Raw genomic sequence first — 20321 nt, forward strand, 5'->3', positions numbered from 1 at the left:
TTGTAATTATACGGTTGTTGTCGGCGTTGTTGACTTAGTTGACTTTTGTAAATAGGCCTTAGGTTAGTTGTTCTTGGGTTGCCCGGTGATTGGGTTGAATTTGTGGTTTCTGCGGGGTGATGAAGCGGGGTTGGTTACGAGGTCGGGTTTATGTGTATGTGTGTAGGCTTAGGCATGGTGGTTTTGATTTTATGTACTCTCATTGTAATGTAATTGTAATTCAATTAGACTCGCTCTGTAGTTATTGTTGTCGTTCATATTGTTTAGAACGAACAGAGTGAGGGTCAATGTGTTTTGGTCTTTTGTGATCAGTTACGTACAGATCGTCACGATATGCTCATTGCTTTACCACCGAATCTTCGGGTCTGCCATATATATATATATATATATATATATATATATATATATATATATATATATATATATATATATATATATATATATATATACTTTTGCCAAAAAGTAGAAAAAAAAAAACTTATAAAAACAATGTTTAACCCATTTTATAAGACTTAAAAAGTTACCCAGTATAAATTATACTGTAGTATAACATGACATGACTACATTTTAAAAGCAAATAGACACAAGAAATAATTTAAGTTGGAATGAGTTTGACTTTAAAAGGTCAAGAGACAAACTTTAGCTAGGGTTATAAAAGGAAAGAGAACAGAAGAGAAGAGATTGAATAAGTGATAGTAGTAACAAAGAAAAAGAAATGGGAAAAGGAAGGTTAGAGTTAAAGAGAATAGAGAACAAAATAAACAGGCAAGTTACCTTTGCAAAGAGAAGAAATGGTCTTCTCAAGAAAGCTTATGAACTTTCTGTTCTTTGTGATGCTGAAGTTGCTCTCATCATCTTCTCTACTAGAGGCAAGCTCTATGAGTTCTCAAGTACCTCTAGGTATGTAACATTTATTTTTTATTTATTTATTATATTATACTAAACCCTCCTAATCTTTTCCCTTTCAAAATTTTCTTAAATATATTTTGCTCTTTGAAAGTTCCAAACTTCCATATAATTTACTTTTTTTTCGACAAAAAATATTACCTTTTTATATATATTTTTTAAAATGCCCTTTAAAACCTTAAACATGATGATAAAGAATTAATATAAAATTGACTTTGATGCATATATCTTAGTTTCTTGGGTATGTTCAAGAATCTAATGAAAAGTTTTGAACTTTTTGTATATAATTTCACCTTTTTCTTATGAAAGATTATATTTTTATGAAACAAGATAAACATATCCTTTTAGGCCTTAAATATGAAGGATTAGTCTTGAATATTGATGCATATTTGTGAGTTCATTGGGTATGTTCAAGATCAAGTATAATGCAAAGTTTCAACCTTTTAAATATTACTTTTTAATAATTTTTTTTAAGTTCCCTTTAAAACCTTAAACATGATGATAAAGAATTAATATAAAATTGACATGATGCATATATCTTAGTTTCTTGGGTTTGTTCAAGAATCTAATGAAAAGTTTTGAACTTTTTGTATAATTTCATTTTTTTCTTATGAAAGATTATATTTTTATGAAACAAGATAAACATATCCTTTTAGGCCTGAAATATGAAGGATTAGTCTTGAATATTGATGATATTTGTGAGTTCATTGGGTATGTTCAAGATCTTAATTATAATGCAAAGTTTCAACCTTTTAAATATTACTTTTTTATAATATTTTTTAAATGCCCTAAAAAACCTTTAAGGTGATGATAATGAATTAATATAAAATTGACATGATGCATATATCTTAGTTTCTTGGGTATGTTCAAAAATCTAATGAAAAGTTTTGAACTTTTTGTAAAATTTCACTTTTTTCCTAGGAAAGATTATATATTTATGAAACAAGATAAACATATCCTTTTAGGCCTGAAATATGAAGGATTAGTCTTGAATATTGATGCATATTTGTGAGTTCATTGAGTATATTCAAGATCTTATAATGCAATGTTTCAACCTTTTAAAAATGAAATTACTTTCTTCATGTAAGATTTAAAGGTTTAAAACAAAATAATTAGAAGATTGATGCATATTTTAAGATTCTAATGAAATTTATCTACTTTTTTACCTCTGATTTAAAAGCATGATGAGAACACTTGAGAGGTATGAGAAATGTAGTTTTGGGCCGCCGGAGCAACGAAAACCAGCAAAGGAGGATCTTCAGGTATGACTGATTATTATTATTAGCTTTGAAACCAAATTGTATATAACTTTACTAATTACAACTATATGTATACAAATAATAATTAATTCATGTCCTTGTGAATCTAATTATTTTTGCAATTAGTATTTTATTAAGTGATGATTGACAAGATTATTTTTAAATCATAAATTGACAAGATTTGGAGATGTAGGCTTAGAAGAATTCTCTCAGAGACATGTTTGACCTTTTATTTTCAAAAGTCAAACTTGTTACTCTGTTGGGTCATGACTCATGAGAGTCAAGATATATTTTAATGCAATTGTCTGATCTGAATATTATTAACTGTTTTTCTTGTGAGTAGGAACAAAGCAGCTACCAAGAATACATGCGGCTCAAAGAACGCTATGACGCCCTGAAACAACTCGAAAGGCAAGAGTAGTCGTATTGTTCATGATTACAGTCCGTTTCTAATCCGTTGCTAATTTGTTTTTTACTGCTGTAAATTACAGGAATTACAATGGTGAGGAGATTGACTCTTTGACCACTAATGAACTCGAATCACTTGAGAGACAGCTTCATTGTTCATTGAGACAGATTAGAACAATAAGGGTAAATCTGCAAGCTATAATTCATATATCGACTCTTTAAAGCTAACGCTTTCGACCTTTTACGAGTAAAAGGAAATACGTATTCTAATCGTGGACGTATCCCATAGTTCTTTATCTTAAAAGGAGCATAAAGATGTAAACTTTTTAGGTTTTTTTTGTAACTGACTATTTCAAATGTCACCATTTTAAGTCTTGAAGCTTATAACATTTGAACTTATCTGACAGAAAGGAAAAAAACTGTATACAAATTGTAATCTTGGATATAACCCATGTTTCTTTATCCAACAAATAGCATACAAATGTCGCCTTTTTTTGGCTCTTTGTGTTGTCTGTAAGAGTGTAACCGGTTATTATCTCAAATGGTACAATTTGACTCTTGAAAGTTAACACCTTTGACCTTTGAAGACATCAACCCCAATATGCATTTGTGCCCTGTTTCGCTATTACTTTATGTGTAGTTTGTAATTGGTATGATATTGTTGACACAGACTCAATCTATGCTCGGTAAGCTCCACGAACAACAGAGAACGGTATGAACGTTTTTTTTGCATTTTGATTATGTAACATAACTTTATTTTCACTTGGACCACCTCTAATTTCTCTTGTTTTTTAGGAACAACATCTTTACGAGTCCTGCAAGACTCTTCAACTCAGAGTATGCACATGTTAATCTTTTGTTTCTAGCTTTTTGTTACATAAAGTAGAGATAGAAAAATGCTTCAGATGACTCTCAACCCATTTGACCCATTTCTGTGATGCTCACAGTTGGATGAAGTTAGCCAAGTAGACGCGCTTCAATGGGACCCACACGCAAATGGAATGGTGTATGGGCATCACCAAGTATCTCAACCGTTACGTAACGTCTTCTACGATCCAACTGGTTGTGAAACCACTTTGCAAATTGGGTATGAAAAGCACCTTCTGTTTACTCTAACTTTATACTATCATCTCTCAAAATTGACAAAAAAGGTAACAACTTTATGGTTTATTTCTGAAAATTTAGGTATCAAACTGAACAAATGTCAGCAGTGACCTCTACAAGCATGAACAATCAAATGCAGGGGTGGCCTGCCTGAAACAAGATTGGATCTTTTTTCCCGATTAATCTAGTTCTATTGTTGTGTTCTTGCAGACATTTGTTCTAGCTAATCTTTGATTAATATGTTTATGTTTAATTGTGACTTTTATCTATCTTCATCGAATCTAAATTCAAGCTATCCACTTGTATTTGAAATGCAACAGGTTCAATTTTGGCCAAGACCATAACAAAATGAATAAACTATACATATACATATTGTCTAAACAAACATGGGTTCAAATGTAAACACAATGAAATATGGTTTATGGATACATGTTTGGGATCGCGATTTATAAACGATTATCAAATAATAATGTTTGCAGAACGCGAATAACTAGATAATAGTACTTCACATACCATACAGATAAATGATTATCTGCGTTTTCTTCTACGATCCCAAACAACTTCATAAATTACTAGCCAGCATAAATGTGTACGCCGACGGTTATAAGAAAGAGTGTAAGCATGCCGAAAAAGATAATGGCATGAACGATAACAGCAGGGCAGCTGGTCCTCATGCTACCAAACTCAACCAGCCTATTGTGACCAGGCAACTGAAACAATAATCCAGGTGTTAACAGCACAAACAACACCACTGCTACTAGAACCGGGCCCCAATCCGCCATTTCAGCTACTGATTTTGAACTAATTTAAAGAAGATGAAAGGGAATATTTGTTTTGAGTGATTTATTACAAATGTAGTATGAGATTTGTGAGTTAAAAGTGTTTTAAATTAACAAGGGTACATGGGATTTGAGACTATTTCGAGTTAAATATTAATTGGGACGTGGGATTGTATGGATTTGTGTGTGATGTTTTCACGTGTGGACGGTGCATGTGTTGGTGTGTGGCCCTCGAGCCACGTAGTGAAATGGGCCCAGATTTGGCGCTTTTAAAGTTGTTATGGGCTAGTCTTGGGTCCAAAGGTCGAGCTCCTCGGACGAACTAATAAATGAATATTAGCCCAAAAAAAAACTTTATTTTTAAGTTTTTATCAAACATATGCATTATTTTTAAAAACTTGCCAAAATAAACCATAGGTTCGAACCCATGTTTATTCAAACGGACTATGTTATAATAATAGGTTTTTATTCTTAGATGATCAATAAAAATGTTTGTCAACCTCCAACACTAGGTTTGAACCAATTGTGTTCAAACTCAGTTCAAACAACTAAATTTGAACAAGATGTTATTTCAACTTGGTTTAGATAACTGGATTTGAACCAATTGTTGTCCAAAGTTAAAGGTTCAGAGTTAATATACATATTTCACAAATATATAGCCATATAGGTACTCTCAAGCTAAAACTAAGTTTAATTTAGACAGTTTTCATAAAAAAAAAAAAAAAAAAAAAAAAAAAAAAAAAAAAAAAAGTTTAATGAGAAATAACTAATTTAAATTAAGAAATAAAATTAATTCCTGTATGAAAATGTGAAGTCTACCATACCTTCTAACATAAATCATATAACAACAATATAGTGTAGCAAATAAACAAAAAAATCAAACTCAAGGAAACTGACTCTTGTTTTATTGTCGTTCAATAGAATTATTTATATTATTTATTGTTCTTCTGGAGATAAGAAAAAAAGAAAAAAACTGGCTTCATTTTCTCCTCTACAATTTCAAAAAAACATTAATCTGAACGGAATTCATCAACAATTATATTCCATTATGAACGATTTATGATCCACTGCAGATTCAATTGCTAAAATTCAGGGTAATTAATCATGAAAATGTTTATTTATATGTTATGCCACAAACAACAGATTATGATATTGTCCATTGAATTCATGGCAACATGATGTAGGTTGTCAATTAAGGAGATCGAGTTAATTTGTACGTGAAGATGCCGGCTAGTCATGCAGGTTCTTCATCACGAAGAAGCATGGCGTTAACATCTTCGTCTTCACACAAGAAAAAAGTTCCTGAAAATGGAGCACCTGATCATCGTAGATCATCGATTAGTTCTACACGTTCAATGTATGTTCTTTGATTACACTGCGTATCTTTTTTCATTTCATTGTTATGTTGATACTTAATATTATTAATTCCTCATTCATGTATGTGGACTAATTAGCTCTACATATTCTGTTTCATCTTTATTAATGCCTTTTTTTGTAAGGGTGATAGAATGAGTGTTTGAAAAGAAAAAAAATAGTAGCTGCAATGCAACAAGATTCATCTTTATAACTTAGGATGTGTTTGATTTCGTCTTAATTGAATGGTTCATGACTGAATGTTGAACTGTTCAACATTTAGTGCGTTTGTTAGCGAGATTTGAACATGTTGAACTGTTCACCAATCTGAGTTAAACCATCCAAAGTTGAAATAGTCTCTTAACAATTTAGTGCCTCCATTTTTTCAATATCCTTCTAAAATTATATTCAGAACACTTATCAAACAATTATATTCTTTTATTTATTCATTTAATTGTCTTACAAAAATGAGTATATGTCGGCATGTAGGGGGTTAACGGGAGAGCGTACAGTCAAAAGATTACGTCTCTCGAAAGCTTTGACAGCACCTGAAACGACAAGCATCTATGAAGCATGCCGTCGAATGGCTGCTAGAAAAGTTGATGCTCTTTTGGTTACCGATTCAAGATCTTTACTATGTGGAATATTGACAGACAAGGTTTTAATTGATCTTTCACTTTAACATAAATTATCTTTTAATCAAGCATATTATATTACTATTATTTGTTTACTAAGTAGATATAATGATAATGAAGGATATTGCAACAAGAGTTATTGCTCGTGAGATTGATTTCGAGACCACGCCTGTCTCAAAAGTGATGACAAGGAACCCGGTTTTTGTACTAGCTGATTCTCTTGCTGTTGAAGCCCTGCAAAAAATGGTCCAAGGTTAGTTATCATATATGTTTAAAAGCTTCAAAGAAAATGAAAATTTGAAGAAAAAAAGAGCAATTAATCAAAATGTTTAATATTTGCAGGAATGTTTAAACACTTGCCAGTTGTAGAACACGGACAGGTAATTGCGTTGCTTGACATAGAAAAATGTTTATATGACGCGATTGCACGTATGGAACGTGCAGCTGAAAAAGGAAAAGCTATTGCAGCTGCGGTTGAGGGCGTCGAAAAACACTGGGGATCATCAGTTTCAGGTTTGTTGAAGTTTATTAGTTGTTTTTCACTTGCGCAATTTATAGGTTGCGTTTGATTTAACAATATGAGTGAAATCGTACTGCAGGTTCGAATGCGTTTGTTGAATCGCTTCGTGAGCGAATGTTCAGGCCATCTTTATCTACCATAATATCTGAGAATCCAAAGTTGGTACTATCTTTACTTTATATCATTGTTAATTTAATCATGTTTTGTTTTATTCATATATTTGTAATTCAAAAAAAATAATATAAATTTTGCTTTATTTATTCAATTGAGCATATACCAGGGTTGTTACAGTTTCACCGAGTGACACAGTTGTAACGGCGACAAAAAGGATGCTTGAGTTTCGTATGAGTTCTGTTGTTGCAACTGTAGATAACAAGCCCGTCGGGATTTTAACGTGAGTCTTTAAATTTATAAAAAATCATGCATTTAAAAGTAAAAAAAAAAAATCCATAACATAGTGTTATATGTACTTTATATTTAGATCGAAGGATATTTTAATGAGAGTGATAGCACAAGATCTACGGCCTGAATTGATTTTAGTTGAGAAGGTAAGTTATTACTTTCTATTCGTACATGTATCATACATACATGCGTTTGATTTACGAGTTTAATCGTTATTTTTGTATTATGTAGGTGATGACTCCTAATCCAGAATGTGCAACGCTCGATACGCCTATCGTTAATGCCCTGCATAACATGCATGATGGAAAGTATTTGCATCTTCCCGTAGTTGATAGAGGTATATAACCGTTCATTTTTAAGTATATATTAATATTAATTAAGACCTTTAGCTGTTTAACAAATTTATATCAACTTGTGTTCAATTAAATTAAAATCTGTTATAGATTTTATACAATTTATATTAATTATATAATAACTAGCAAACTATTTGATGCAGAGGGAGCTGTTATTGCCATTGTTGATGTACTTCAGATAACTCATGCTGCAATAACCACAGTAAATAAGAAATTCATATACCTCTAATTTATGTTTTTTTCAAGATTAATTGATTTATTATTGCTTTGAATTTGATGTAAAATTGATATGGAATAGGTGGGAAACACGGCAGGCATAGATAATGAAGCTGCAAGTTCAATGATGCAGAAGTTTTGGGATTCTGCAATGGCAATAACTCCGGTAGAAGAAGATGATGAAATAAGAAGGTAATGATTGCTCTATTGTTACACTATTATAAGTTTAAATTTTAAATTACTTTTGTTTGGTCTAAAGTTACAATTTTGATGATGCAGTGTGAGTTCTTTCAGATTAATGTCGGAAGCAGATTCTTTAAAGTCTTTTCCTCATCCTTCATCAATGCTACCTAATACATTCGGTTTTAAGATTCAAGATAAACATGGTCGGATGCATAGATTCATTTGCGGTATGTTTTTTGTTTTTCATTTATTTTTAGTATTCCGTAAAGGTGTCAAACTGGGCGGGTTGGCCTAAACATGAATTATTTTGGTACCAAAGACATTTATTATCAAATTTATAAGCTCCTATCATGTAAATATTTAACACGTCAAAAAAATATAGCTTCATTAAGTTATCTAATGCTTCACAAAACAAAATGACGTAGGAGGTTCTATGCACTAAAAATACAGTTTGGATGACTTTTAACAAGTTTGACCCAAACCTTTTTTTTTTTATTTCTCTCATATGACATACATTAAATTAAAAATTTAAAATAATAAACCACTGGACCCGGTTCTAGTAATTGGGTCGATATTGCCACCTCTTTATGATTCAGTCAATTTAGGTGTATGTGTATGCTCTAAGTTATAAGCTTTGATTTACTGCATTGGTTGGTTAGATACTCGAAGTCTGGCAGATCTTATAACCGCAATACTTCAGAGATTAGGTGATGAAATTGACCGCAGAAACCTCCCACATATTCTGGTACACTTGATGTATCTGTTTCTGCTAAATTTATTAATCTGTTTTCAGATTTATGTTTAATGTTTATGCTTACAAAAGATTTGCATCGTGTAGTATGAAGATGAAGATCATGACATGGTGGTACTTGCAACAGATAGTGATCTTTCTGCAGCTGTTGAACATGCAAGATTATCTGGATGGAAGGTGCGTTTTGAAAGTGATTATCGCAATTTGAAAATCGGATTCGATATGTTTTTACTATGTTTTTATTGTCGAATATATACAGGGTTTAAAGTTACATCTAGATTATTCGGGAACACCTAAACGTCGAATAGGCTCAACAGAAAAATCTAGTCTGGACTTCGTTCAGCGAGATGCATGGACCACAGCGTACAGTTCGGTTGCAGCTGGAGCCGCTTTAGTAGCTGGTTTAGGCATGGTTGCTTTTTTAAGAAGATCTGGCAACTGAAACTTGTTTCGAATACGCTCACAAGCAGACCTTTATCAAAGCTAGATCAATCTTGTAGAAGTAATCAGAGATGGAGCTAGAACATTTTTACAAACTGTTCATAGTAAAAAATAGTTATGTTTATATCATATTTAATTGAAGAGTTAAATGATTCATAAGTCATACTCCGTAATATATTATTATTAATTTGTACAATTGTTGTAACTTTTGAAAGCCAAATTCTATAGGTTGGATTATAAGGTCGGACAAAGGTAAAAGTTAATAAGGTTAGCAATGTAAGTGTCAAAATTGACAAGGGTTAAAATCTTAAAACACAAAAAAAAAAAAAAAATCGTCAACAGCAGGGTTCGAACCTGCGCGGGCGAAGCCCAACAGATTTCAAGTCTGTCTCCTTAACCACTCAGACATATTGACTTTTGATTCTTTACTAGATGAAGATTTTTAAATCCAATATAGATCAAATATACTTTCATTTTTTTATATAAATAACACATCAAGGGTGTGTTTGGAAGCTCAGATAACATATGAAGGGAATAATTTATACTTGTAGCTGCAAGCTTATCAGAATTATTAGCTGGATCTTCTACTAAAAGTAACAATTTTTTTAAGTGTGCAATTAAAACTGTCCAAGAATTAAAAACATAGCATTTATATCATTATTAAATAGACCGTTCTCATTTCACAAACTCGTAACTTTCTTTAAAGTTAACTTTAATTAGCTTTTGTTTCTAAAGTTCTTTTTTTTTTCAATAAGCTATTAGAGAATACGGAGTCGCTCAAAATTTTCGGCGTTAAAGCAATCCGACACTATGTTTCTCAGTGTCTTCAACTCCCCCTCATTGTTAAACTAGTGTTAAATTTCAACATTTGATTTAAGCGTTAGCTGATCGACGGTGAAAAAAAGGTTGGATAGTTTTTTTTGTTAATTTTTTTGTTATTGTAAAAAGTATTAAATTAAATAAAAAGCGAATTAGACACTGAAAATTAGACATCAAGCGATTTCCTTACTTTTGTCATCAATGTTAAATTAAAAGACATTGAAAATAAAATTAGACACCGTTATCATTGTCACGACTCCTCTAAAGATTCTTTCTACCAAATAATGTTATAATTTTGTCTACCAAACACATCTTAATCTTAAATCTAAATACCAATTATTTAATTAAAACAGAAGATTGTATAACTTTATTTAACAAAAGGCTACATTTTTATGTTTCTACTTCCTTGTGTATATACAATAAAAAGCTAAACTCGCCATTGAAAATTCATGTCGATATTTATATTCTTAGGAGCAATATAAACATGCAAGCCACAAATGAGGCCAAAATGAATGGTAACCATGAGTTTCAATTTAACTGCTACTCATCTTCTCCCTCAATTTCCACTCAAGAACACAACAATCAAACAATTAACCCCAATTCAATCTCCACCATTATCACTTTCAATTCCACAAAACCCTAATCTAAAAACCTCATATTTTTTATCAAATCATTTGCTTTCATTAGTCATTGCCATCATCACATTCACTTCACCACCACCCTCACTTGCAATCCCTTCAATTAACAACCCAATTCCACCTCCCAATTTACCATCGCCCACCACCCCATTTTCTCAATCAAAAAACTTAATCGTCGGATTAGATAATGGGTATTGTCTCTTTCAATTCTACATTTTAAGTTCTAAAAAAGTTAATTTTTTTAATTGGGTTTTGCAGGAAAATTAGACCTTGTCCATCAAACAATCCTGGGTGCGTTTCGAGTAATCCGAAATCATCGTCATTTGCGTTTCCTTGGAGGATTCCGGAGAAGGCATTAGATAATGCAGTACAGGTGTTTGATATAATGCCACTTGTTTTTTCTTTTTCCTGTTTTTTTTTCTTTTTTAGTGTATGTATGTATTGATCAGAGTCGTCTTTGAGCATAGGCAAGATAGTCAGCCGCTTAGGGCCCAAAAATTTGTAAAAGGCACAAAATTTTGAATATTTATATACTTTTCTCAAAATATTCTCTTTAATTAATTAAAGAATTGTCAATTAAAGTTGTAATACTGTAACTTTAAATAGTTAAATACATTGTAAGTAAATAAATAAATAAATCTAAGTATTATCTTTTTATATGTATTAAAAAATTAAACGTGTATAAGGACCCACTTTTATTTTCGCCTAGGGCCTTCAAATGGTTGAGACGGCCCTGACTATTGATGTATTGAAGAAGTGAGATATAATGTTAAAGTTTTGATATTTGTGAATTGTTTGGTTATTGCAGCAATTGCAGGAAGCAATTCTTGAAACACAGAAAAATCCCAAGATTGAAGTTGTAGAGAACACTCCTGATGGTAATTTATCAGTCTCAGTCTTTAAATATAATGCATTGACTTGTAGATATGAATTATTTTTTTTCTTCTAGTTATTTCATATTTACTATCTTAAGATGATATGATGCATGTTTTGAATTAGATATATGGATGTTTATGAGGGTGACCTATTCACTTAAATGCTGGTTTCGAGTCCCATTTGAGACAATGTTTTCGAGATAAATTTGAGTCAATGAATTCATGATTAAAAGCACATAAAGTTTGTTCGGTGACAAGTTTATGTGTGTATACACGCAGGGGCGGATGTATATTAATAGCAGTGAGCTACCACTGATGTACGCAATCTAGTGGAAATTTTTTTTGGTCTTTTAACTAGTGACACCACTGGATAATGTAAATTTTTTTGTGTGACACCATTGGATAGTGTTAATTTTTTGAGCTTTTAAATAGTGACACCCGGTGACTACGATTCCTACATCCGCCACTGTATACACGTAGAACTGATTGAAAATAGTTAATATCGTCAAAACAAAATGACTACTATTATTCTTTAAGAGCTTTAACTTGTCAAAAGTCAAAACTAAATAGAGTTTTGAGATTTATTCCTATTTTGGTATATGTCTCTCTTAACCTTTATGTTCTGACAAAGAAACGAAAATCTTGAGTTTTATGAGTCTTAGTGGTTACTGTATACTCCTAGTCCTACCTACTACTCCGTAGCTATTTCAATGTAATAATGATATATTCTGATAAGTTACTAGTTGATGTGTTATATATGAGAGCATATTCATAACCTTATCTGGTGCACTGGTTATTCATCTATCTTCATAAACTTTATTGGTCAGGCCAATATTTGCAAGCAACGGTTGATGGAGGGTTTGGTCGTGACGTTCTAGAGTTCATGGTGAAAGGAGATGTTGTCTCTTATCGGTGCATGGCGGCAAAGGTTACATATGTATACCCTTTCACCACAGCCTTAGGCGATTCAAAGGGTCAAGAAGAAAGAATAAAAAAGGTTGTGGACCAATTAGGCTGGGATGCCCCTAGTTTCAGTGCCATGGATTAGTATATCACTTTAAATAAATGTATATTTACAAACAAAAAAAAAAAAAAAAAAAAAAAAAAAAAAAAAAAACATGTTCATTGTTTCAAGATAATATTGTCTATATAATTCAAACATGTGATAGTTACAGTAATATTTATTTGTTGATTATTGCTAACAAATATCAACGATTGAGGCTTCAAACGATTTCTTTCTAACGAGAAGACAAGTGATTTTCGCAATGTCATATCTTGCGTTTTCTGGATTGCACACCACAAAGTCTGGCCTGTGTAGAGCGATGTCCAACTTACGTTCTCCCATAACCAACGCCGTTGCATCAAGTAACACGTGCCATGAATTCTTATGGGCTTCCGACACCCAATAGTTTGAAAAACCAATCCCATCAACATTCACAGGGTACGAAAATAAACCTTTCGGGCTACTTTTACACTTCCTTCTCAAGTATTGGCTAAGTTGTGAGCCTTTGATCTTCAAATCCAACCAAGTCGCCGGTGCTACTATCACCTTTGAGCCCTTATTATTACCAAATTCTCTTATGTAGTCATTTTCTTGACCGATAAACGTCATGTAAAAATTACCCATGAGAAACGGGTAACTCTCTCCAACTAACCTCATTGTTTCTTTGTAATTCGAAGTAAAGAGAACAATATAGTAAAGAGAACAATATACTCCTCATCGGGCAGTCCGCAATGCTCGAGAATCTTTATTCGCGCTTGCATTTCAGGGATTGAGACAAAACCTCCCTCGTACGAGGTTTTTTTAGCAAGAATGTCTCCTAATCTTGATCGATCTAATAGGATTGTTTCTATATAGTCAAAGTTGCATTTTAGTGTGTCACTAGAGACCCCTTTTGGTCTTTTTCGCTTTTCATTATGTGAAAATGTTACAGGTTCTTCTTTGATGCAGAGATCGTTAAGATCAAGTTTATATTTTCCTCCGGCTAGTGTATTGTAATATTCTGGGTACTTTGCAAGAACATATTGTTCGACGTATTGCATTTGGCCTTGACCATCTGAGGCCTATGTTGCGATAAGCCGATATGTCGATATAGCTTCTGCTATTACATGAGCAGGCATCATCGTTCGTGCTCTCTGTCAATTCATACAAGTTATATCTCATCTTAACATATGTAATATTCTTGAATAAGCAGTGATGGTAATATTATATTATAAGAAATAGTAACATGCTACTAATTTTCGTAAGGAAGATTCATATATGATAATGATAATAAACATACCCCAAGGATCAAGCTGGTTGATTTGCCATTTTTAGTTGACTTTTGGGCTGACTTAAAGATGACTTCCACCTGTTCTTCTGTGGTTGCCTGTAGATTCATGAAAATTATTTTCTAGCTAACCATCTTGCTATATCCTGTATCATATTACTATAACAAAATTTCCAGCTAAGAACCTTACCTCGAGTACGGTTTCGATTGTAAATTCTTCCGATATCCTTTCCATGCAGGCTCTTAGATTTTGACAAGATTGAGGTTTCAGAAAAGGATACGTAGTTTTTTTCTCAATATAGAATTTAAGCAGCAAATATGTATTCTTTAGGCATGATGAAGTGTGTGTGTTTTAAGCCTAGAAACTTGTAACGAAACTACTACGAAGAAACATAAAGTTGAAACATCATACTTTATGTTTAATATAATCTGATTAGATAATGCTAATTAAGTTTGAACTTCTTGTAAAGAAATGAAATGAGGACGTGTTACCACTAAGACACTTTAAGAGTTTTCTCTACAAATGTTGTGTTTCCTGAAATGAACTCAGAAATGTAAATTGTCATTTCAGACTGCATTTGACCAAATGTTGGTATTGCGCAAGGAACTAAATCACTATGAAAACCTACACTGGCCGGCAGATAATGAAGACTTTATAAGTATTTGAATTTATATTAGAATAGAATAGAATTATTGACAGTACTCTTTTTCTTTTTTTTTTATTTGTAGTTGGCCGGTTTTCTATTTACAGATGTCATCTGGTTGTTGGTTGATACAAGCATCATAATTATTCGGGGATTGATTTTTCCAACTTCACTTTTACTTGTTCTATCAAAATTTACTAAAATGCCCTTAATGATAAGTTTGAAAAAAATTCTTAAAGTTTTTTGTTATAATATTTCGAAGGGTATTTTGGGAAAAATCATGAAATCATGGTGGAACAAGTAAAATTGATTGTGGAATTATCATCTCCCTATTCATTACTATCTAATCTATAATTATATAGTGTCGATATAATTTACTACGGAGTATGAAATTTAATAAATCTAACACTATATAATGTATGAATCTATATTACAAGCTGATAATGCATAATTAATCATGACGAATTTATCATAATACATGGTAATACGGTAAACATATCATCACTCATATACATGGAACAAAAATATAACTTTGTAATGTAACCGGATAAAGTTTTTCATGTTCAAGTTACTCGAAAAGGACGAGTATTACACGACTTAACTAGATACTTCCATGCTTGTTCAGACCTGTTCCCTCACCCACTCAAGATGTAATGTTAGTGAAGTTAAAATTTGAAACTTCTTGTATTTGCATGAGTATTCAAAACCCACACACTAAATTATCCACTTGAAGCATTGAGAGTGTAATGGATTTTTTTTTCAGGTAAAAGAGCTACTATTTGAAGCATTGAGAGTGAGAAGAAAAAAAATAACAAAATCAAATGAATTACATTCTTTACTAAAACTCTATGCCAAGTAGCATTAACCAGACCAGATGTTAATATATTATTTTCAAAATTATTTTTCGAGTTAGAAATCATAATAAGGACCAGTACTTAATAACCAAATCAAACAAGGAAAGCATGGCATATTTACTTCATTAAATGCAGTAGTGTTCCTTTTCAGTTCTCAGTAGCAAATGGTCCGAGCAAATGGTAGTGTCAAAATTCTAAATTCTTCGGATTTTGCATCTTACAATCCATATGCGACTGTATGGTGGAAATACAGAGACACCATGATAACATACGCTTTGACGTTATTAGCAGGACTCTTTTCTTGCTGTGAGCAGATACATCATCCATTATCTTCCCGACGCTGCAATTAAAACGCCCAAAGGAAGAAGAAAAACATGAAAGTTAATGAGCGTCATTCACGACATAAAAGAAGCACCATGAACTTGCTATCAAGATTAATATTTGAAACAACCTAGTAAACCTAACAAGGATGGGTCAGAGACTTGAGTAACTGGTCAAAACTAAAACTTTTTAAGTACAGTTCGAAATATGTTAGTTAAGGCTGACATGAAACATTTCTAATCCAAGAAAACCATATGGATATAATTAATTATTTATTTCATTTACATTTACAACAATTATATACTATTTCAATTATAATTTAATTTCTGGAAACAAAATGATTTACGAGATTACACACACACATACCTTTTTAGTAAACCTGTTTCACAGTTATCAAACAGGTAACTTTCGTACATGACGAGTTAGGTTGAATAACCCACAAACATTTTAATATTTACGTTACAATTTTATAATTGAATAACCCACAAACATTTTAATATTTACGTTACAATTTTATAAATAAATAACATCATCATCATCATCATCATGTTGTTGTTGTTGTTGTTGTTATTATTATTATTATTATTATTATTATTATTAACATATCGCTACTATAGTATTCTAATCTTCCAAGTAAAACTACTTCGAAGTTTTAATGGATTGTAAATGAACCTTGCACAACTTTTAACCCGTTTTCATTTCAGCTATAAAGGTTCTGCTTCTTAACCCATTTGACCCATTAGAGAAAAAATATAACACAAATAGACCCATCTACCTATAAATTGGTAATAAAACACTCTTTTCAAAAGATAATAGAATAATAGATGTGTGAGCTTACCATTCTCTTGCTTATATAAGGCTGCAACTGCAATGAAGAATCAGATTGGATTTCTTCCGGAAGTTTCTTAACTTCCTCCTCAAATTGTTTCCTGGAGTCCTTCCTGGTTCCTGATTGCCACACTCTACCAAAGTTGGGAAGCCAGTTGGCATCAAAACTTTTAACAGGCAACTTCCCTTTACTCTCCAACTCCATCTCTAATTTTCTTTTTTCTGCCCATGCAGCCCCAACCCTATTAGGGTTTAATTTTGACTTCACGGTTTTAACAACCGGGTCAAAATGAACTCCATTGGTTGCATCAAACCAAGGAGGGGGAGCTCCAGAATGCACGTTTCCTGTATCCGATACTTTGGAAGAAATTTGTGTCAGCTTCTGCAAACCTGTATGGAAAAGCTCGAGAAACCAAAAAATGTATTAGAATAATGCCAAGTTATTAAGACTCTCGTAGGTATAATACTCTAATTTCATGTGGCACACCATTACAAGTTGGGTAACAGGTCAATTTCAAAATGAGCAATCACATTTTTGCGTTGTCTTTTTTATGTGAAATGCTTAAACAGTAACATTACTTATAAAGACACAAGAGATGCATTTAACAGTGTGAGTCGACCACAATATCTTAATTGAATTGCCAATTATTGATTGAATTTGTTTCTTTATTTTAGATACCATATTATCATTATTATAATATAACTATTATTTTATTGCTTGTTTAAAAGAGCATTTCTAAAAATTTCATATTACTAGTGAAATCGTAAATGATACCTGCTGAACTACCCTCCATATCAAATTCACTTTTCTCTGAATATACCTGGCATGTGTTCCCCTGTAATATTAGGATTAACCAAAAAAATGCCATTGCAATAAACGTGAACAAAGACCAAGACGAAATAGATCAATTTAGTCAAAATAATGATAACTTATTCATAAAGCAAAACCAGCAAAAATTTAGGTGTTCACTTCTATAGTAGTCAAACATAAGGAACCTTCACAGAATTAATGAATGTCAACATCTAACTAAATCACGTATGAATCACTAAGATAACATAATGCTGATTAGAAACATACCAGTCCTTTGTGATGATAACCTCCAGTTAGCCCATTCATGCCTGCATTACCTGAATAGTAACACGAGCATCAAGATTTGTTCTAATGAAAAGTTGCATATGCCATGAAAGTATAAAACTATGTATATTGGGCAGATAATCACCTCCTAGATTATTTAAACGCTTTGTGTCCGAAGCCAGCAGCAACGATTTCCTATCAAACGAAGAACTGCTAGATGCTGCACCTCTAGACATATCTGAATGGGATACCTGATATTTCTCATTTGTATGATTTTGTAAAGGTAAAACACCATTTGGAAAATTAAAGTTATGACGTCTGTCAAAGCTATCTACATAATCAAATTTCAGTTCATTGTGGATATCATTTGAAGGGCCGATTAAAGCTCCACCAGGTTGTTCATTACCATCTTCACTCTTCATTGATATGCACTTCTTTTGATACTGCAATAAGAGGTAGAGGTCATAAGTATCTTAACAGAACTAATTATAGACCGCTAACAGCATTAATGCTAAATTTAGGGACTTCAAAATGAAGGAATTGCAACAATTTGAAAAACAAAAAAAGTATGTTCCCATTTATGAAGTAGAATATAATTTTGTGACAAGATAATATTGCTTAAAGGAGTCACATAAAACAAGCTACCTTAGCAAGATCTGTATCGGAAACCCGGAAAATGTCAACGCGGTCCATTTTACCACCGTATTTCCACATAAAACTTTTGAAATTTTTCAAGTGATCCGCACTCGCAAGATGGTTGATTGCTCTCTCACTGGCAAAACAACATGGAAAAAAAAAAATCATTGAAATACTAATTTGTTCATACAAAACATCTTCTTAATCAAATACATATTCGTTTATCATACACATTACTTGGAATCAGAATCTTAGTCGTGCAACTAATCAACTAAGAATTTTAGGTGCATATAGCTTATTATGTTTTTAAAACACATACTTTTTAATTGTTTGGCAACAAGAGTGTTTCAACTTATAGAAACACTTAAAATAAAGAATTTGGCACATAATTATGCAAATAAGCATTTGAATATAAGCAATCACAAATTCACAATAGGCAGAATATACATTTTATCTAATATGATTATTCACAGACGCATAGAGCCTTATTAATAAATCTGCACAAGTTAGGTCTAAATTAGCTCACCAAGCAAACGAACTACCGGGTTCCGTAACATCTGAATCGCAAAACACGCACCAAAACCTATTTTGAGAAGCAAGCTCCGGACGAAGTAAGCTAGGGTTCTTAATAAAAAACCGTACGTCAGATATCTTAGATTGAAATCGAGATAGAAATGCTGATAAGGATTTAACGTGATTCGGTAAGTAATTATGACGACGACCTAGATTGTGATTCAGCTTACATACTTTACAAAACTCAAATTCGTTATTCTTCTTCGAGTTTCGTTTATTAGGGTTAGGGTTTGATGGTGACTTCATCGAGCCAATTGTTTGGACGATAATCAAAACGTCAAATTGTTAGATTTCAGTTCAGGGGTAGATTAGGAGAAGTAGAACAAATGGCAACTCCGGCGGGTCGGGTTATTTTGATCCGATGAGTTTTAACGGTGGCTTTTAATAAAAATGAATGATGAATGATTTAGCGCTGAATGGTTCAGAATCTGAATGAGTCAAAGGTTCTGAATGATGTTGCTTCTGAATGACAATAAGCTGTTTGATAATCATTTTTAACGAATGATGTGAATGATGTAAAATTACCTTATTAATCATTGACACGAATAAAAATTACAATATAGTTTATTAATGAGTGTTAATGATATAAATTAAAGAGAATATTTAATAAAAAGTATGTGCTGAATGGTTAAGAGAGGATTACAGCTCTGAATGGTTGAGCACTGAATGCTGAACCATTCAGCACCATCAGTCATTCAGAGGTCAGAAACAAACGCGCTGAATGCTGAATGGTTCAGCATTCAGCGCTGAACCATTCTATTAAGAGGTAAACAAACGCACCCTAAGTTAAATACTCCACTATCTCAAAATAATGTAATAATTATTTTATTACTTTATTCATATAGAATAGAATAAAGAGATGAAGAACTTTGATTCATATAGAATACAATAAAGAGGTCAGAAACCTCCGTGTAGGGGTGTTCATCGGTTTGGTCAAAACCGTTTAAACCGAAAACCAAATCGAAACCAATCCAAAAAAAATCAAACCGAATTTATAAAATGGTTTTCGGATCGAGCGAAACCGAAAACCAAATTAAAATATGGTTTTTCGGTTCGGATTTTGGTTTTGAAATTTCTGAATTTGGTTAACCGAAAACCGAATAAAAAACCGAATTCAACTTCGATATTATTGAATAAATATATTTAGTTATTAATATTATTGTATATATGTGTTAGATATATAATTTAAGTAGATAATTTACCTTTTCAAGTCAAAGTTTGTTTACTCGAATTTGAAATCATATTTATATTATTAAATCATATATTTTTTTTAATTTCTTTATCTCCACATTTGTAACGACCCGTCAAAATCGCTATTGACGCGGCACGTTAATCATTGATTCCACAGTGAGGTTTTGACCTCTATATGATACGTTTTGATAAAATATTGCATTCATTAAAATAAGTGACTTTCTAAACATAGAAAGTTATAAATATGTGGGCGTGTGCTTAGGTATAAGCAAAACCCCCAAAATACA

General features: G+C 32.2%; 5 protein-coding genes, 1 non-coding gene and 1 pseudogene across 7 annotated transcripts; 3 read left to right on the forward strand and 4 right to left on the reverse strand.

The window, feature by feature from the left end:
• Nucleotides 1-674: 674 nt before the first annotated feature.
• Nucleotides 675-4004, forward strand: LOC139904494 (agamous-like MADS-box protein MADS4). Its single transcript, XM_071886413.1, has 8 exons — nucleotides 675-900; nucleotides 2087-2168; nucleotides 2509-2576; nucleotides 2657-2756; nucleotides 3244-3285; nucleotides 3369-3410; nucleotides 3521-3660; nucleotides 3759-4004. The coding sequence occupies exons 1-8, from the start codon at nucleotides 716-718 to the stop codon at nucleotides 3829-3831; spliced, it is 732 nt and encodes a 243-aa protein (XP_071742514.1). The 5' UTR covers nucleotides 675-715; the 3' UTR covers nucleotides 3832-4004.
• Nucleotides 4005-4249: 245 nt separating this feature from the next.
• Nucleotides 4250-4459, reverse strand: LOC139904496 (uncharacterized). Its single transcript, XM_071886415.1, has one exon. The coding sequence runs from the start codon at nucleotides 4457-4459 to the stop codon at nucleotides 4250-4252; it is 210 nt and encodes a 69-aa protein (XP_071742516.1).
• Nucleotides 4460-5422: 963 nt separating this feature from the next.
• Nucleotides 5423-9537, forward strand: LOC139904497 (CBS domain-containing protein CBSCBSPB1-like). Its single transcript, XM_071886416.1, has 15 exons — nucleotides 5423-5550; nucleotides 5641-5813; nucleotides 6299-6467; nucleotides 6565-6697; nucleotides 6787-6957; nucleotides 7044-7122; nucleotides 7245-7358; nucleotides 7446-7512; nucleotides 7598-7703; nucleotides 7863-7921; nucleotides 8018-8127; nucleotides 8215-8345; nucleotides 8778-8863; nucleotides 8957-9046; nucleotides 9129-9537. The coding sequence occupies exons 2-15, from the start codon at nucleotides 5680-5682 to the stop codon at nucleotides 9309-9311; spliced, it is 1632 nt and encodes a 543-aa protein (XP_071742517.1). The 5' UTR covers nucleotides 5423-5550; nucleotides 5641-5679; the 3' UTR covers nucleotides 9312-9537.
• Nucleotides 9538-9643: 106 nt separating this feature from the next.
• On the reverse strand, nucleotides 9644-9725 carry TRNAS-UGA (transfer RNA serine (anticodon UGA)). The gene has a single exon. It is a non-coding gene; the product is annotated as a tRNA-Ser (tRNA).
• Nucleotides 9726-10627: 902 nt separating this feature from the next.
• LOC139904495 (thylakoid lumenal 17.9 kDa protein, chloroplastic) lies at nucleotides 10628-12732 on the forward strand. The gene is made up of 4 exons (XM_071886414.1): nucleotides 10628-10958; nucleotides 11026-11140; nucleotides 11576-11645; nucleotides 12470-12732. Exons 1-4 carry the CDS (start codon nucleotides 10642-10644, stop codon nucleotides 12688-12690), a joined length of 723 nt encoding a protein of 240 aa, XP_071742515.1. The 5' UTR covers nucleotides 10628-10641; the 3' UTR covers nucleotides 12691-12732.
• A 108-nt stretch (nucleotides 12733-12840) lies between these two features.
• On the reverse strand, nucleotides 12841-13685 carry LOC139840421 (uncharacterized; annotated as a pseudogene).
• A 1628-nt stretch (nucleotides 13686-15313) lies between these two features.
• On the reverse strand, nucleotides 15314-19166 carry LOC139840230 (TITAN-like protein). 2 transcript variants are annotated; one of them, XM_071830475.1, is made up of 7 exons: nucleotides 18797-19166; nucleotides 18280-18406; nucleotides 17780-18077; nucleotides 17638-17687; nucleotides 17335-17380; nucleotides 16570-16949; nucleotides 15314-15750 (listed from the first exon to the last, which is right to left on the reverse strand). In XM_071830475.1, the coding sequence occupies exons 1-7, from the start codon at nucleotides 19087-19089 to the stop codon at nucleotides 15730-15732; spliced, it is 1215 nt and encodes a 404-aa protein (XP_071686576.1). In that variant the 5' UTR covers nucleotides 19090-19166; the 3' UTR covers nucleotides 15314-15729. The 2 variants fall into 2 exon arrangements, with proteins under 2 accessions (XP_071686576.1, XP_071686575.1); XM_071830474.1 differs by having other exon boundaries at nucleotides 17335-17395.
• Between the last annotated feature and the right edge of the window lie 1155 nt (nucleotides 19167-20321).

This window comes from Rutidosis leptorrhynchoides, chromosome 4, assembly GCF_046630445.1.
Source record: "Rutidosis leptorrhynchoides isolate AG116_Rl617_1_P2 chromosome 4, CSIRO_AGI_Rlap_v1, whole genome shotgun sequence".
Taxonomy (NCBI): Eukaryota; Viridiplantae; Streptophyta; class Magnoliopsida; order Asterales; family Asteraceae; genus Rutidosis; species Rutidosis leptorrhynchoides.

Excerpts from the sequence above, each read along its gene's own strand:
- LOC139904494 (XM_071886413.1), top strand. The coding sequence starts at position 716 with ATGGGAAAAGGAAGGTTAGAGTTAAAGAGAATAGAGAACAAAATAAAC. Across the intron at positions 901-2,086 it reads GAGTTCTCAAGTACCTCTAG|CATGATGAGAACACTTGAGA; the intron begins GTATGTAACATT and ends CTGATTTAAAAG. Across the intron at positions 2,169-2,508 it reads CAGCAAAGGAGGATCTTCAG|GAACAAAGCAGCTACCAAGA; the intron begins GTATGACTGATT and ends TCTTGTGAGTAG.
- LOC139904496 (XM_071886415.1), bottom strand. The coding sequence starts at position 4,459 with ATGGCGGATTGGGGCCCGGTTCTAGTAGCAGTGGTGTTGTTTGTGCTG.
- LOC139904497 (XM_071886416.1), top strand. The coding sequence starts at position 5,680 with ATGCCGGCTAGTCATGCAGGTTCTTCATCACGAAGAAGCATGGCGTTA. Across the intron at positions 6,958-7,043 it reads CTGGGGATCATCAGTTTCAG|GTTCGAATGCGTTTGTTGAA; the intron begins GTTTGTTGAAGT and ends ATCGTACTGCAG. Across the intron at positions 7,123-7,244 it reads ATAATATCTGAGAATCCAAA|GGTTGTTACAGTTTCACCGA; the intron begins GTTGGTACTATC and ends AGCATATACCAG.
- LOC139904495 (XM_071886414.1), top strand. The coding sequence starts at position 10,642 with ATGGTAACCATGAGTTTCAATTTAACTGCTACTCATCTTCTCCCTCAA. Across the intron at positions 11,141-11,575 it reads CATTAGATAATGCAGTACAG|CAATTGCAGGAAGCAATTCT; the intron begins GTGTTTGATATA and ends TGGTTATTGCAG. Across the intron at positions 11,646-12,469 it reads TGTAGAGAACACTCCTGATG|GCCAATATTTGCAAGCAACG; the intron begins GTAATTTATCAG and ends TTTATTGGTCAG.
- LOC139840230 (XM_071830474.1), bottom strand. The coding sequence starts at position 19,089 with ATGAAGTCACCATCAAACCCTAACCCTAATAAACGAAACTCGAAGAAG. Across the intron at positions 16,950-17,334 it reads TATGGAGGGTAGTTCAGCAG|GTTTGCAGAAGCTGACACAA; the intron begins GTATCATTTACG and ends TTTTCCATACAG. Across the intron at positions 15,751-16,569 it reads CTTATATAAGCAAGAGAATG|CGTCGGGAAGATAATGGATG; the intron begins GTAAGCTCACAC and ends TTTTAATTGCAG.